The 17,029-nt window shown below is 38.4% G+C and overlaps 1 protein-coding gene across 2 annotated transcripts in view; it reads left to right on the forward strand.

Moving 5' to 3' along the window:
• Positions 1–3,342, forward strand: part of PNLIPRP3 (pancreatic lipase related protein 3) — a 31,916-nt gene extending 28,574 nt beyond the window's left edge. For both annotated transcript variants that reach the window (XM_036899017.2, XM_036899019.2), the window contains 2 exons: positions 1,763–1,930; positions 2,207–3,342. In XM_036899017.2, coding sequence (XP_036754912.2) covers positions 1,763–1,930; positions 2,207–2,270 — 232 coding nt within the window. In that variant the 3' untranslated portion in view covers positions 2,271–3,342. The remainder of the gene's footprint in view (positions 1–1,762; positions 1,931–2,206) is intronic.
• The last annotated feature ends 13,687 nt before the right edge of the window (positions 3,343–17,029 follow it).

The following is a 17,029-nucleotide window of genomic DNA, read 5'->3' on the forward strand; positions in this document are numbered from 1 at the left end:
ATTTCAGAATTAGCATTATGCACACTAATTAGATGCTACCTTTTTGCAAACTAATGAATGGATTAGATATTTTGCCTCTGTAATTTCCATCACCTTCAACTACTGGGCAGAGGCATGAAAAGCAGAAATTTTTGTGGTTATTTTGTCAGTTGAGGAATGCATCAGATTAATCATTCTGGCAGGTTTGTGTATGTCACCTCGCTTTGGTGCAAATGTCTGTCAGTGGTCGTCTGGCTGCTGGGTGACGCACAGGCTCCAGACCTCTCTTCTGGATGTGTCTGTCACCATTTGGCTTTGTTCAGCTCAGCTCAGCCTTGTTACCCTCATTGCACTACATGGCACTGACCAGATCCCACTCCTTTCTCCCTTCCTACCTTCACCCATGCTGTTCCTTGGTTCCAGATACCCTTTCCTGCCTTAGCACATCCCATTTCCACCCATTCTTCATGCTCCATTAAGCTATTCCTCTGAGAAGCAGTTCAACACAGTTGCAGCCTGTGCACAGACCATTGGCTAACACCTCATGGTTTGTGTCCTGCTCAGAGGCACCTGACCTGGGGTATGCACAGACTGAGAGGCAGTTCCCTGACCCTTCTGAGATTTGTGAGAATGTTTTGACCTCTCTGTATTTCCTTTACTAATGTCTGAAGAAGCTGAATGTCATCACATAGTTAACCCGTCCTCTTTTAAGAATAATTCAGCATTTCAGGTTCATAGCAGATATCTCATCTTAAAATGAGATCAGCTAAAGAAATGTGTATGCTAGTCTATTCCTCTTCTTCAGTCAAGTTTTAAAAGTCTGGCTTCCCTACAGATTATATTTTAGTTATTTGGGCTCTAATGACACTGTTGCAAAGGGCCGCACTGTGTGTGCACTGAGTGAAGGCAGTTCGGTAGCAACAGGAAGATGATCTGTAAGAATCTGGAAGAAAAGTTGCATTCTGGTAGTTAAATCAATTAATTCTACATATAATGGAATAAAAGAGGACCTAGGAATAGCAATATTCATTCATTCACTCAAGAAATGTTTAAATACTAGGGTGTGCCAAGAGTTGTTCTAATTGCTGGGAATACAGACACAGGTCCTACTCTCAAGGAGCTTATCCTCCAATTAGAGGACATAGGTAGTAAATTAACAAAGGAATACAAATAGCAAGAATAAAAAAATCTCATCTGGGCTAATTTTGGCTTGGATAAAATATGCCTTTTGCCTCAAGATAATCCACCTCTCTGTTTTATTGCCATGCTTACGAAACATCTTTTGATCACTGGCTTGGTTACCTAGTTCTTTTTTAAACAGATAAAGCAGGTACCAGGGCAAGAGTAGGAGGGCATTTTTGTTAATAAAAAGGAAGCATTTCCCCATTGTGAACTGGTAAACAGACTTGTAATTTATAGGTCAGTTTTGTGTGGATTTAGTTCATCATTAACAGTCTGATCATTTCCTAGTGTCAATAAACCTAGTTTCTGAACTACAAAGCCACAACCAGACTTTCTGTTATGGAGAACCCATCAAGATACTGCCTTCCTAGGCATCCCCTAAAAATCAACACGTCAAGCTTCCCATTCACCTCACCCTTCTTTCAGGCTCCAGGACCATGCTAGTCTGAGATGCTAATCAATGTGAATGGAAAAAATAAATCGCCTGCAAGTGAATGCCAGCAAATGCGACTTTCTCTTCCACGGTACACACACAGGTGTCTCTGATTTCAACATTGTGAAAACCCAGTGCAAGCTTATGTGTCTTACTTTCTGTTTACAGTGGAACACTTAAGCCAGGCATGACTTACACAAAATTAATTGATGCAGACGTTAATGTTGGGAACATTACAAGTATTGAGTTCATTTGGAAGGAACATATGTTTGGACAGTCTCTGAATAAGTTGGGAGCAGAAATGGTAAAAGATATATCTGGAAAATACGACTATGAGTAAGTACTACTTTTTCCTCTGCATTTTCAAACATAGCTTATATCTTTTTAGTGGCATTGAAAGACCACATATGATTTGAAATTTGTGAGTAGTATAAAAATTTGTTTATCCTAGTATTTTGCAATTAAAGGAAAATTGCATAAGAAATGAATATTATATTTGCAAAAGTGTTTACAAAACAATAATTACTCATTAGATTGGAAGACCTAACGATGTCTTTTTTCTCTCTCTGGAATCATATTAATATCTTTTTTTTTTCCCTTATAATTTTTCAGATCTACCTTCTGTAGCCCGGACATTATAGAACCTAATATTACCTACAACCTGAAGCCATGTTAATCCCAGAAACAGTCTTGAAGGATTTATTTAATGGGAGCAATGAAAAAGAGAATCTCCTTCTAGTTGGCATCCAGGCCAAATTTGGCCCTTGTGAATTAGATAAAAGTAGGGTTGTGTGTTTGCTGTTGTTTACAGAATGTTTTTCCCATTGATAAACTTTTTTTTTATTGAAGTTATCATTGATATACAATCCTATATTGGTTTCAGATGTACAACACAGTGGTTTAACAGTTACCCATATTATTAAATCCTCACCCCTTCTAGTGCAGTCACTATCTATCAACATAGAAAGATGTTACAGAATAATTGACTATATTCTCCATGCTGTATTACTGTCCCCATGACCAACTAATACTGATAAACTTTTACATATCTCTTAAAAACAGAGTGAGTCCTAGGACAGAGTAAAGTACTGTGATCTGCAAGAGTCTGATCTCAGTGACAAAACAGAGCTGCCCTGGATTTCCCTTAGTAAGAGGAAGCAATGAAAAATTACGGTGGCATAAACTCACTGGGTAAAGTGAGACTCTGGTTGACTGTTCGAAATACATTTTTAGTATTTCCAGGTAGAATAATCATTGTTCTAAAATGGTTTAAAGAATATTTATTATGTTGTTAAACCTTGCTAGGACAAATGATGGCTATATTTGATGATATATAGATTATAACCCTGTGGGTTGATACCTCTATCTGTTAATAATGAAAGCTAGTGAGGGTACATTCTTATTTCCAAGGTGTTCCTTGGTCTTCAGGTTGTGTGTGAGGTAAAAGAGATTTGAGAGCTTATCTATGATGTATGCACCAGTTAGCAGTGGGCCCTGAGGACCATCAGCCACTTCTAGAAGCTCCCTGGCCACAGGAGAATTAGTCATCTCCCTGGGCCTTGATAGCCCCATTGCAAATTGCACTTAGCATAAAGGCAGCATTTCATTTGTAAATCATTTAACTAGACCTTTATGTGTGCAATAACGATATTGCAATATTTAATGTGTTGATGTGGCTTTTTTATTTTATTTCAGTTTCTTCTAATTCAGTTGTCCTTATCCAGTGAAAATTAAAGATGACTGGTTTTTTCTTTTGCACATGTTGAATTTTATTGTTATTTAAAGTTTTATTTATTAAGGTATCATTGATGTACACTCTTATGAAGGTTTCACATGATCAACATTGTGGTTACTACATTCACCCATATTATCAAGTTCCTCCCAAACCCCACTGCAGTCGCTGTCCATCAGCGTAGTAAGATGCCACAGAGTCACTACTTGTCTTCTCTGTGCTATAGTGTCTTCCCTGTGACCCCCTGATACCATGTGTGCCAATCATAATGCCCTTCAAATCCCCTTATCCCTCCCTCCCCACTCACCTTTCCCACCCCCTTCCCTTTGGTAACTGCTAGTCCCTTCTTGAAGTCTGTGAGTCTGCTCCTGCTTTATTCCTTCAGTTTTGCTTTGTTCTTATTCTCCATAAATAAATGAAATCATCTGATACTCATTTTTCTCCACCTGGTTTATTTCACTGAGCATAATGCCCTCTAGCTCCATCTATGTTGTTGCAAATGGTAGGATTTGTTTTCTTCTTATGGCTGAATAATATTCCATTGTGTGTGTGTACCACCTCTTCTTTATCCATTTATCTACTGATGGACACTTAGGTTGCTTCCATATCTTGGCTATTGTAAATAGTGCTGCAATAAACATAGGGGTGCATGTTTCTTTTTGAATCAGGGATCTTGTTTTCTTTGGGTAAATTCCTAGGAGTGGAATTCCTGAGTCAAATGGTATTTATTTAGGATTTTTTATGTACAATATCATGTCATCTGCAAACAACAATAGTTTGACTTCTTTACCAATCTGGATGCCTTTTATTTCTTTGTGTTGTCTGATTGCCGTGGCGAGGACCTCCAGTACTCTGTTGAATAAAAGTGGTGAGAGTGGACATCCTTGTCTTGTTCCCTATCTTAAAAGAAAAGCTTTCAGCTTTTTGCTGTTAAGTATAATGTTGGCTGTGGGTTTGTCATATATGGCCTTTATTATGTTGAGGTACTTGCACTCTATACCCGTTTTGTTGAGAGTTTTTATCATGAAAGGATGTTGAATTTTGTCAAATGCTTTTTCAGCATCTATGGAGATGATCATGTGATTTTTGTCCTTCTTTTTGTTGATGTGTTGGATGATATTGATGGATTTTTGAATATTGTACCATCCTTGCATCCCTGGAATAAATCCTACTTGATCTGATGGATGATCTTTTTGCTGTATTTTTTCATTCAATTTGCTAATATTTTGTAGACTATTTTTGCATTTATGTTCATCAGGGATATTGGTCTGTAATTTTCTTTTTTTGTGGTATCTTTGCCTGGTTTTTGTATTAGAGTAATGCTAGCCTAATAGAATGAGTTGGGAAGCATTCCCTCCTCTTCTAGTTTTTGGAAAACTTTGAGGATGAAAACTTTATGTTTTCACTAAATGTCTGATAAAATGCAGCCATGAAGCCATCTGGTCCAGAGTTTTATTCTTAGGTAGTTTTTTGATTACCAATTCAATTTCATTGTTGGAAATCTGTCTGTTCAAATTTTCTGTTTCTTCCTGGGTCAGTCTTGGAAGGTGGTATTTTTCTAGTAAGTTGTTCATTTCTTCTAAGTTATCCAATTTGTTAGCATATATTTTTTCATAGTATTCTCTAATCATTCTTCACATTTATGTGGTGTCCATAGTGATTTTTCTTTTCTCATTTCTGATTCTGTTTATGTGTGTAGACTCTTTTTTCTTGGTAACTCTGGCTAGGGGTTTATCTATTTTGTTTATTTTCTCAAAGAATCAGGTCCTGGTTTCATTGATTCTTTCTATTGTTTTATTCTTCTCAATTTTGTTTATTTCTGCCCTGATCTTTATTATGTCCCTCCTTGTACTGATTTTGGACCTCACTTGTTCTTCTTTTTCTAGTTTCATTAATTGTGAGTTTAGACTGATCATATGGGATTGTTCTTCTTTCCTGAGGTAAGCCTGTATCACAATATACCTCCCCCTTAGCATGGCCTTCACTGCATCCCACAGATTTTGCAGTGTTGAGTTACTATTTTCATTTGTCTCCATATATTGCTTGATCTCTGTTTTATTTGGTCATTGATCCATTGGTTATTTAGGAGCATGTTGTTAAGTCTCCATGTGTTTGTGGGCTTTTTTGTTTTCTTTGTGTGATTTATTTCTAGTTTCATACCTTTGTGGTCTGAGTGGTTGGAACAATTTCAATCTTTCTGAATTTACAGAGGCTCTTTTTGTGGCCTAGTATACAATCTATTCTTGAAAAGAATGTGCACTTGACAGAAATGTGTATCCTGCTGCTTCAGGGGAAGTATTCTCTAGATGTCTATTAGGTCCAACTGTTCTAATGTGTTGTTCAGTGCCTCTGTGTCCTTACATATTTTCTTTCTGGTCGATCTGTCCTTTGGAGTGAGTGGCATGTTGAAATCTCCTAAAATGCATGCATTGCATTCTATTTCCCCCTTTAATTCTGTTAGTATTTGTTTCACATATGTAGGTGCTCCTATGTTGGGTGCATAGATATTTATAATGGCTATATCCTTGTGTTGGGCTGACCCTTTTATCATTATGTAATGTCCTTCTTTGTTTCTTGTTACTTTCTTTTTTTGAAATCTGTTTTGTCTGATACAAGGAATGCAATTCCTGCTTTTTTCTCCCTATTGCTTGCATGAAATATCTTTTACCATCCCTTCACTTTTAGTCTGTGTATATCTTTGGGTTTGAAGTGAGTCTCTGTAGGCAGCATGCAAATGTGTCTTTTCTTTTTTATCTATTCAGTCCTCTGTGTCTTGGTGCATTCAGTTCATTTATATTTAGGGTGATTATCAATAGATATGTACTTTCTGCCATTGCAGGCTTTAGAGTCGTGGTTACCAAAGGTTCAAGGGTAGCTTCTTTACTATCTAACAGTCTAACTTAACTCAGTGCACTATTGCAAACACAATCTAAAGGTTCTTTTTTTCTCTCTGTCTTCTTTTTCTTCCTCTTCCATTCTTTATATGTTAGGTTTCATATTCTATACTCTTGGTGCATCTGTTGACTGACTTGTGGGGTAGTTGATATAATTTTGCATTTGCTGAGTAATTATTTGGTCTACTTCCTATTTAGCCTTAGCAACACTTCCTTCTATAGCAGTCCTTCCAAGGTACACTGTAGAGATGGTTTGTAGGAGATAAATTCCCTCAACTTTTGCTTATCAGGAAATTGTTTACTCCCCCCTTCAAATTTAAATGATAATCTTGCTGGATAGAATATTCTTGATTCAAGTCCCTTCTGTTTCATTGCATTAAATATATCATGCCACTCCCTTCTGGCCTGGAAGGTTTCTGCTGAGAAGTCTGATGCTAGCCTGATGGGTTTTCCTTTGTAGGTGATCTTTTTTCTCTCTCTGGCTGCTTTTAATACTCTGTCCTTATCCTTGATCATTGCCATTTTAATTATTATATGTCTTGGTGTTGCCTCCTTGGGTCCCTTGTGTTGGGAGATCTGTGCACCTCCATGGCCTGAGAGGCTACCTCCTTCCCCATATTGGGGAAGTTTGCAGCAACTACCACCTCAAAGACACTTTCTATCCCTTTTTCTCTCTCTTCTTCTTCTGGTACCCGTATAATGCTAAAATTGTTCCTTTTGGATTGGTCACACAGTTCTCTTCATATTCTTTCATTCCTAGAGATCCTTTTTTCTCTCCATGCCTCAGCTTCTTTGTATTCCTGTTCTCTAATTTCTATTTCATTTACCATCTCCTCTACCTCATTTAATCTGCTTTTAAATCCCTCCATTGTGTGTTTCATTTTGGATACTATATATTTCAAAGTTTCTATCTCTTTCTTGAATTCCTCCCTGAGGTCTTGAATGTTTTTCTGCAACTCCATGAGCATGTTTATGATTTTTTTTTTATGTTTATGATTTTTATTTTGAAATCTTTTTCAGGAAAATCAGTGAGTTCAGTTTCTCTTGGCCCTCTTTTTGGTGTTTATGGGATTTTGGTTTGTACCAGTTTCTTTTGGTGTTTCACATTTGTAATGAATAATATGGAATAATAACTTTGTTAGGCAGTGCCCTCTAGTGCCCAGAAGCTCTACTCTCAGAGCTGCCCAGCATCTGGAGCGATGGTTGGTGTCTCAGGTGAGCAGTGCTGGTGCCTGCTGAAAGAAAGAGCTCTTTCCTGCTTCCCAGCTGCAGTGCCTGCCTCCACCACCAGGGCTAGCAGGCCAAGCATGCAAGGAGGAGCCTCTATGCTTCACCCCTGTAGCTGCTGTAGGCACAGCCATCCTCTGGCTGGCCTACCACAATGGTGGGGGCAGCAGTTTTGCGAGCTGGTGCTAGCAGGGAAGAAGGAACAGCAGGCTACATATTGCAGTGGGGGACCTCCAGGCTGCATTGCCAGTCAGAGGGATGGAGCACCTGAACCTCCTGAAAGTTCCCTACCTGCTGGGCTGAGTGTGCCAGGACAATTTTGTCCACCTGACCTTTCTCCTCAGCAGCAAGCTCTGTGCAATCCTTGCCCCTTTAGCAGCCCTCTCACTGTTGGGAAGTATGTCAGAATGCCTGCCTTTCTTTTGCCCCAGAGCAGCTGGTTGTGGGTACCTGTTCTCCACAGGCAGCTGGAATCTCAGGCTCTGAGTATTTCACCTGTCTTAGCTTTCCAACCTCACTAATCTCCCGAGCACCATGTAATGTAGATTTGTGCTCCCAGAGCAGATCTCCAGGGCTGGGTGTTCAGCAGCCTTAGGCCTCCACCCCCTCTCCACTCCATTTCTCTTCCTCCCGCTGGTGAGCTGGGGTGGGGGAAGGGCTAGAATCCCACCAGATTGTGGCTTTGTTACTTTACCCTTTTCTGTGAGATCTTCTCTTTTCCCCAGATGTAGGCAGTCTGTCATAGTCTTTCCTGTCATCTTTCAGGTTTAGTTGTATTTGCTGTATTTTCATATTACATGTGGTTTGGGAAGGAGGTTTCTGTCTCACTTCTCATGCCACCATCTTTAATCTCAAAAGATAACTGTTTTTATTTCCTCTGTTTTCTGTCATGGGTCCAGTATTTAGCCCATAGCACTGTGCTATAAATATTGTTGAAAAGAAATTATAATAGATCCTCTGGAGAGGGTTTCGTGATTCTCCTTAGTGCCTTGCTACCAACTAAACATTAAGAAGAGACCTGTGGATGTAAATAGAACTTGTGTTGTGGCAAAAAACAGAGAAGAAAGTGGGGTGACTCTTATGCATTGTGATACTAGATTGATTAGAGTACAAAGGTTGGTGGAAGGAGGAAAGGGCACGCACACATGGCATAATCTGACTGGTTGTCCTACCCTTTCTGGTGAGTACATCACCTCCAGGAGCCGAGTGGCCATGAACACCCCCAGCAGGATGGTCTGAGCTATACTGAGAAACTATATGCAACCCCAGGACTCCTTGACAACCTGGCAATGGAGTTAGCTCCATGTCTCTGGAGGAGGGAAAAGCTTCCCATGAGAGCAGCTGTCATGAACCTGTGCTCTGCTCTGCTTAGCCCGTCTTCCTTTCAGGCAGGGCTTGGTCACAAGTAGGAAGAATTACGGTTCAGGACACTGCATTTGGCTCTGTGAGTCCCCACCTGCCTCCTTGCCCAAATGGTCTCTTGGCTGACTCTTTCTAAGCTTAAAAAAACAAATGGGAGTCAATTAACTACTGGGAAACCTATTTTAATTAAGTATAGACTTTCTATTCCATAGTTCTTGAGATCTGTCTCTTTTTTTGCATTATAAAAATGTTGTGAGAATGGCTACTAGACAAAGGAATTCCAAAAGTTCAAGGTGACAACATTATTTTTTGAGTATATTGTTCCCCAGGAAAGCTCTTAAAAAATTATTTTCTTTCTCTAAAAGTTCCCTGCATTGTTGTAGTATAGTATTTGGGGCCAGCAAATGTTGGGGCAAAGATTGTTAGGAAAGTCTTCTCCTCCCGTGAACTGCCATTAGTATGTGAAAAAGTGACTTGCAATCCAGTTAGCCACTGACTTCCTCCACTCGCCATTGCCATTGATTCACACTCTCACCTTGTTACACATATCACCCAAAGTGCCCACCACCAAACTTGCTCATCATCATGCCCCCTTCTCACCACATGACATTGTGAGTGACAGAACTTCTTTGGATTTTCAATCCATTACCCATCTGCTTTCCTAAATAAGCCAATGCATTTCCTTTCATATTCAGCTTAAGTTGCATGAAAATTTAGTTCAGCAATAGCAACTAAAACACCCTAAACTCTCTTGACTTTTTTTCCCACATTGCATCAGGCAAAACCTCAGCCAGAATGCCCCAGGGCCTCTTTCTCTAGGCCGGCTCCCAAGCAGTTGGGCTCCCAGGACAGTCACGTGACAGGGAAGACTGACAGAAACCAGTCATCAACATGGTCTTGAAACTCTACCTATTTGGGTTTTCTTGTTGTTGCTATTGTTTCTACACATCCTACCCCAAACTGTCCTCCTCCTTTATACAGAAACACATCATCAGAAAGCAAATCTCTCCTCTTTTTGACCCAAACATATCAACTACCTTCACCTGCATCCATTTTATCCTCTTTCTAAAAGGGAACTCACCCCTTCTCTTATCCAAGGTCAATGGCTGCCCCAGTGTCTCAGATCGCAGCCTCTCCTGCTTTCCTGGGAACCCTACTCGAGTAACATCTTTTTTCTTTTGTGTATGTGACTTCCCATTGCATCAGATTTTTAAAGTCTAAGTCCCTCCCACAGGGGAAAAAACCTCTCAGTCCTAAATTCCCCCCTACTCCCAGCTGACCGCAGAACCACTCTCACCAAGACTTGGAATGACTGCTAAGTAGAACAGGCACTTTTATTCAGTTATTTCAACCTTCAGCAGAATTCAACACTATTGTCAACTCTTCCTGCTCTCTTTCTTTTTAAAATTAAAAAAAGTTTTTTTTAACCTGTAGACATTTTCACAGATTCACAGCAGCAGAGAAATTAGATAAAAATTAATTTACAAAATATCCTTAGGTACTTGCCAGCCAGTTTAACAATTTTCAAATTTTGCCAATTTTTATTTTATGAGTGTATACACAAACATAATTCCCATTTTTGTTTTTGTTTGTTTGTTTTTGCTAGAGTAATTTTAAACCAAATCCTAGACATAATATTATTTCTCCCATTGACACTTCAGTATCATCTCTGAACAACAAATTTGCTTAACATAGCTGTAATACCCATTTTATAAAAATTAACAATAATCGTTTTTAAATGAACTTTAGATTAACTGGAATAATTAACAATAATTCCTCAATATCATCTTATATTGAGGATGTTTTCAAATTTCTCAGATTGTCTGAAAAATGTCTTCTGGCAGTGAGCTTGTTTAAATTGGGAACCAAGCAAGAGCCATACATTGCCCTTGGTTGACTTGTTCCTAAGTCTCTCTTCATCTTTAACAATTCTTCCTCTCCTTTCTTCCACACCAATTGTTAAATAAACCAGTTCACTTGTCCTGTAGAATTTCTCACATTCAACTCATAGAATCCCCTTGGTATCATTTAGCACATTTCTCTGTCCAATGTATTTCTTGCGAACTAGTTATTACCTGGGTTGAAAGACCTGATGAAATCCAACTTCCACTCCACTAGGCAGAGGGGATGGAGAAACTACACGCCTGCCTGCTGGATGGGCAGTTTCCACACCTTACAGCCTTTAAGTTGACTGCTGAGGTTTATGGCTTATAAATTTGAAGAGCCATCCCATTTACAGTTAGGTAAAATGGATTATTGGATGGCTTGGAATACAGTTGCTAAAACAGCAGGCTAAGAGGAGAAAAGTTTCTGGAAGGTTTACTAGAGTTTGTGCTCTGGGAGGAGACGAGCACAGGGGCCAGTGGTGGTATAAAGATTCAGTTACAGATGAGGCATTGAGCTCTGCACAATGTGTAAGGCAGGAGGAGGTAGATAATATGCATCCAGAAGCTAAGGCAAATTCAGATACCTGGCTGAGTTGTGTAACTCTTTCCCAGGCTCCTCAGATCAAAGTGAATAATAGAAGTTACCTACTTAATAGAGCCCTCAAGGTTTTGTTGACTGTGCAGTTCTCCAGATGAACAGAAAGCCTCGGGAATGGAAGTATTATTCATGCCAAGTGATTGTGTCCCAGCCTTTTAAAACCTAAGCTCGTGTTAGATAAACATAAAAATCTCATGTGCTTCCTATGGTCTTTACTCCACTTGGGGAAATCAATCTTTTTCCATATACCCTCTGGCCAAAAAGATTTTGTAAATCTTAACTTTCTGTAGATTGTGTAATAAAAATGATAGGTGTGCTTTGTGTTATGTCATGTTTTTTTCCCCAAATACATACTTATATTATGATGCCAGATGAGCTTCTTTATTTCACACATGCTTCTCTAAGAGTTCTGCTCTAAATGATTTAAGTCTTATACACTCAGGAGAGTGGAATCTTTCTACTATGTTTCATTCCAGTATGAAAGGCCAAATTTCCATGCAGGCTGGGCCAAAGGTTTTCGGCAAGTGTTTTCTTCCCTGTACAGCCTATTTTCTGTGTTTGAGTTGTGCAAACATTTAACCTTTACATGATCATATAATTTTCTTTTCATGGGTTTTTTTCCCTTCATTTATTTAACACACAGTTATTGAGTTATCCTTATGTGCCAGTCATTGTGCTAAGGTATGAGGTTATATAAAAAAAAAGAGGATAAATCCCTGCTCTTGAGGTATACACAGCATTGGGGAGGATGCGGAATTATAATACTCAATTATAACTATGTAATTATAAATCCTCAATTATAATACACCATGACAAGAACTGTGACAAAAGCAGGCGTGGGGTGAAAGGAGCATAGAAAAGTATTAGCTTATTTACTCAACTATAATGACCTTTGCCCTCTGCACATTGATCTTCTATGGAAGCAATAACAAGAGAGAAAAACCAGTAGGTTTTCACTTCTGAGTTCTGTGGTTACCACATGTATTACTGTAAGTGATCCCATTTTGTAATTCAGTGTACTTCATTTTTCCAATAGCTACAGACCTGGAGGAATACAACTGATATTTCACTCATCCCGTACACACATAATCTATACATCAAGAATCTGTTGACTGTGAACTGTGGTCAGAGAAGCAATAATTTCCTTGAGGGTCCCAGGTGGAAAGCACCCAGGCTATGACCAGTAGATTTAGGAAGATACCAACAGAGCATGGCAAATCTGCTCATCTCAGGCTCATCTCTGACTGTCCAGTCGAGGCAACTGCCAAACAATGCCCACTGATCACGAAGACAGAAGCAATTATGAAACTTGAGTCCACCATTTAGGAATAACCACAGCAAACCTGACACTTAAAATACCTTAAGTCTAGGGGTGTGAGAGTGTGTGAGGAAAGTGCTGCTTATACACTATTATTTCCTAACTTTTAATTCAAAGAGCAGCAGGCTATGCTTCTGGATACTGTTCACTCATATGAGACAAGACTCTCAAGCTCTTTGTTTAAATAAGAGCTGAATCCAAATCATTATGCCACATGCTGTGAGTGCGAGAAAACCACAAGTGTGAGAACAGGGAAGTGTTGGTGATTTCCTTCTGGCTTAAAAATGAAAAGGTATGTGTATTTATAGCTTCTAGAGAACTAAAAGGAATTTCAACTTTATTGCCACAACAAAACATTTTTAAGTAAACCAGTCAGAATTAGACCTTCACAGGATGATGATTCCTTTCACTGGACATTACATCTATGTCTGAAGTTCCAGTATTCTATTAACATTTTTATTATGCACAATACCATTTGCTTTTGAAGGTAAAGCTAACAGGGAAAATGCAGCATTTTCTGTCTTATTTACAGAGGTTTCTTTCACCAGCACTTAAAATGGCTCATGGATTTTCAATGCCAGAAACTAATTCCATTGGTAATCAAAGAGGAAGAGGCCCAGAGTCCAAAACACACAACTTGGAAAAAGAAAAATGCAGAAGACAAATGGTATGTGGGAGACATACTCTTTTATATCAACAATGCAGGTGACATTTTCTTAAGTATGAGAAACAGAAATACATTTCTTTTTGACCTTCCACAATATCTCAAAATTTAATGCTGTGAATAGAACATGGAATTGTGAATTAGAGCATCTCAGGTCTGGTCCTGATTCCAGAATCAATTAATAAAATTGACTCAAGCAAATAATTTCTCTTCTTTGAGCTTCAGTGTGTCCACCTATATAGAGCAAAGATGCTATTTATGATTTCTGGGGTTGTTTTCTCATTCTGAAATCCTTTGGCTAATCAGCTGAGGGTATGTATGTATGTATGTACGAACAAATGGGTAGATAGTCTATTTAAATAAAATAAAACTGGGATTTTCTTGAGTGGCCATCATTCTCCCCAACCATCTAAAGCTCTAATTAGGTATTTGCATGTTTTTATGTGTGTACTAATTGTACCTGTTAGTTCATGTTTCCTAAAGTTTGATTTGCTTTTTTATTGTGAAAGTCTTTCTTACTTGAGTTGATATATTTCCTAAGGTGCCCTCTAGAGAAGAATGAGCATATCGTGCTGTCCAGTGACAACTTAATAACAAACCACGCACACCACTGTATGCATTTTTGATAAATCAGACCTCTATGCTATGTGCTGCATGGTGAAACTTTTAGTTCTGAAGTTCTCAATATCTCACTCTGATTAAAATTTTGGTTTGGAATCAATCTTGAAATTTAAGAATAACGTGTATAAAGATGGAATACCATTTAAAAAATCTCCTGACATCAATTGTTGCTCTTGTAGTAACAGTGTACCCTGAGCTGTATAAAACACGGAGGACACTTCACTGTGTTACCAAGTGCCTGAATCGCCATCAGTAAAGAAAGCAGCCTGCAGTGCCGGACTCTGCTGGTTTCCTGTGTATACCCCCTAGTATGTTTCAGCTGGGACAAGGGCTGTCCCTGTGGAACGGCGAAGGTAAGCATTGACTGTAATAATGAAACTCTGGCTTCACAGAATATGTAGGGTGTGGAGCAGAAATGGCATACTGTGGCTGTTGCAGGATCTCTCAGAAGGTTTCATGAGATCTTACAGGTCTTACTGACTAACCTCTGTTTCAATTTAATGGCTGTTGATGTAATAATCAATAGATATTTCTTTCCAGAGACTGAACTTTACTCTTGGTTGAACAGCAAACCAACAGAGTGTAAGGAAAGCCTTTAAGCCATCTCCACACACCAATTTAACACAATTAACTGTCAGTTTTGTTTCTCACAGAGTGACAGAATTAACCAAGCAACAAAGTTGGTTTTTAACACATTCTACCAGTTAATTGATTTCAATTTTAATATATCAGTATTCCAATTCATCCAAAATATCACATTGGTTGTGTGTATAGAGAGTATTGTGAAGCAAATAAAAAGCTAGAAAGAGATATGACAACTTAAATGTCATGGGGTGAAATAATTACCCTGATTAGTATTTTATAGGGCAATCATTGATGTGTAACTTTCTATAACTATTCTTCATATTTAATCTGGATCATGCCTCGTAGCAAATGGACAACAGACAGTTCTATGACAAATGATTTCAAAGTTAAATGCCCTTCCATTTTTATGTAGCTATGGAAAAATTCCATGACTAATGAATCTTTGGGGTATTGCTATTGCTTGCATTGAATGGGGTGAAACCCTGTCATCTCTTGGTAGCACTTGGCATCTGAGTGACTCATTTGCAGAGGCTCTCTAAATCTTTAATCCTGACACTTTATGTCCTCTCCTTCTGTTGTCATTCTCTTGACAACAGGCTGGGCTCTCACACTGCTGGAGAGACTTAGAAGGAGGATAAATGGGTCCAGTGGGTGATTCACAGATTGGTAAAGAGAGTGGGAGCTGGAAAACATCACTAAATGTACACAATTGTAACCCAGGCCACTGTATAGGAAAGAAGCCCACTTCCCCAACTTGCTGCCCCTGGTAACCACTGTTCTACTGTCTGCTTCTCTGTATTTGATTTTTTTAGATTCCAAATATAGGGAAGATCATACAGTTTGTTTTTTCCTTTGGCTTATTTCACTGAGCAAATTATTTAGTTTACTTAATTATTTAGTAGGAAAGGCAGAGAAATGGGAAGTAGACAACCCCCCTTGAGCGGAAGATGTGTAGAAGCATTTGGGAAATCTTGTGCAGACATGGTATGGCAGCATATAGGGAAGCCCCAAGATATGGGTCTAAAATGAACTGTAATGCTCCAAAACACAAAGACATAGCTGTTTTCTTTCATTGATTAGGTCAGTACAGAGCCAGGAAATCGAAGAGTAAAATCTAGGGTCTCATTTTTTCTACCTGTTATCAGTGTTATCTAGAAGCAATGATTGCCAAAGTCATTCTCCAGGTGGCCTGTACACATTGGCTTGAGATTGGAGCCATGAGCATGTCGACTAGATGGCTATCCCTGCATGTTGCTGTGTACCTTGCCATCAAATGGCAATATCTGCTTAAAAAAAAAAATTGCATACATATCTTGAGAAAGAATATGCCTTTTATATTTTAATTTATGGATTAACTTTTCTAAAATATTAACAAGAAAGGGGGATAAATATATACATCTACATGACTACAGTTAAAAAATGAAAAGATAAACTTTTTTAAATTTAAAGATTACCAGTGGTGACGAGGGGAATAGGATAGAGAGAACAGAGACAAAACTTAAATGAATGCACTTTATTTTGTAGATCTGACTTTGGAATACAAGTATTTCCCATGATTATGAAACAAAATTAATTAATAGGAAAGCAGTCCTCAAATGTGGAATGCAAAGTGAAATAAATGAATTTCAGTGTGTATCTAGTTGACTCACGTAATCTCCCAAAGAAAAACTACACCAAGTGATATTATAATAGCCATTTTACTTATGTTCCCTGCGGGATAACCCTAAAGATAAGAAGAACTTAAAAAAAAAAACACCAATTCTTTTAAGTATTCATACTGTTATTGGTAGTGAGGATATTGTTATTTTGTTATTTGAGACTGGTATGTATGAATCATGGGATAAAATGAAAAAATAATGAAGTTGGTGACATTGTTGGCATGGGGAAATGATACACAGATGCAGGATTAATGAGACCAAGTAAAATCCTATAGTATTCAATCAGAATTGGAAGTCCCAATGTGAACTCATAATCTATTTGAGCTTTTTCTTTTAAGGAAACACTTTTTTTAAAACCAGTTTTTAAAAGGCCAAGAAACAATGACCAAACCTGCAGGGATGAGCTCGTCTAGCACCTGGATTTTGGACTCTAAATCCATTTGCCAGTCAAAAGAAACAAGACTCCTTGGAGCAATAGTTGATTGCAAGTGAAATAAGAAGCTGGAGCATCTTGTCAGACCTAAAAGCAAAGAAATTGTCAGGGGTTATTAAGGTCATGGCAGAAAGATGAAGGAGCCAGTGACAATGGGGCTCTTAACTAGTAATGGATGGAACAACATGAGCATGGATGAACAATAGTAATACAATAGGTTAAAACATTTGGAAACCATGAGTTCAAAATGACACACACGCACTCACACACACACACAAACACTTCATTGTTCCTCTTTGGAGGAAGCTAAACTCATTACTTTGAAAATTGACAAATAAATGAGAAATCAATAATTTATCCTGCCTTTCCTATGTTATTTGTAACTTTGAGTAGATAAATAATTACTAAAGAAGCAAGTAATAGTAGTTAAACCAATTTTTCCTTATAGAAATATTCC

The sequence above is a fragment of the Manis pentadactyla genome, chromosome 8 (assembly GCF_030020395.1).
Source record: "Manis pentadactyla isolate mManPen7 chromosome 8, mManPen7.hap1, whole genome shotgun sequence".
Classification (NCBI taxonomy): domain Eukaryota; kingdom Metazoa; phylum Chordata; class Mammalia; order Pholidota; family Manidae; genus Manis; species Manis pentadactyla.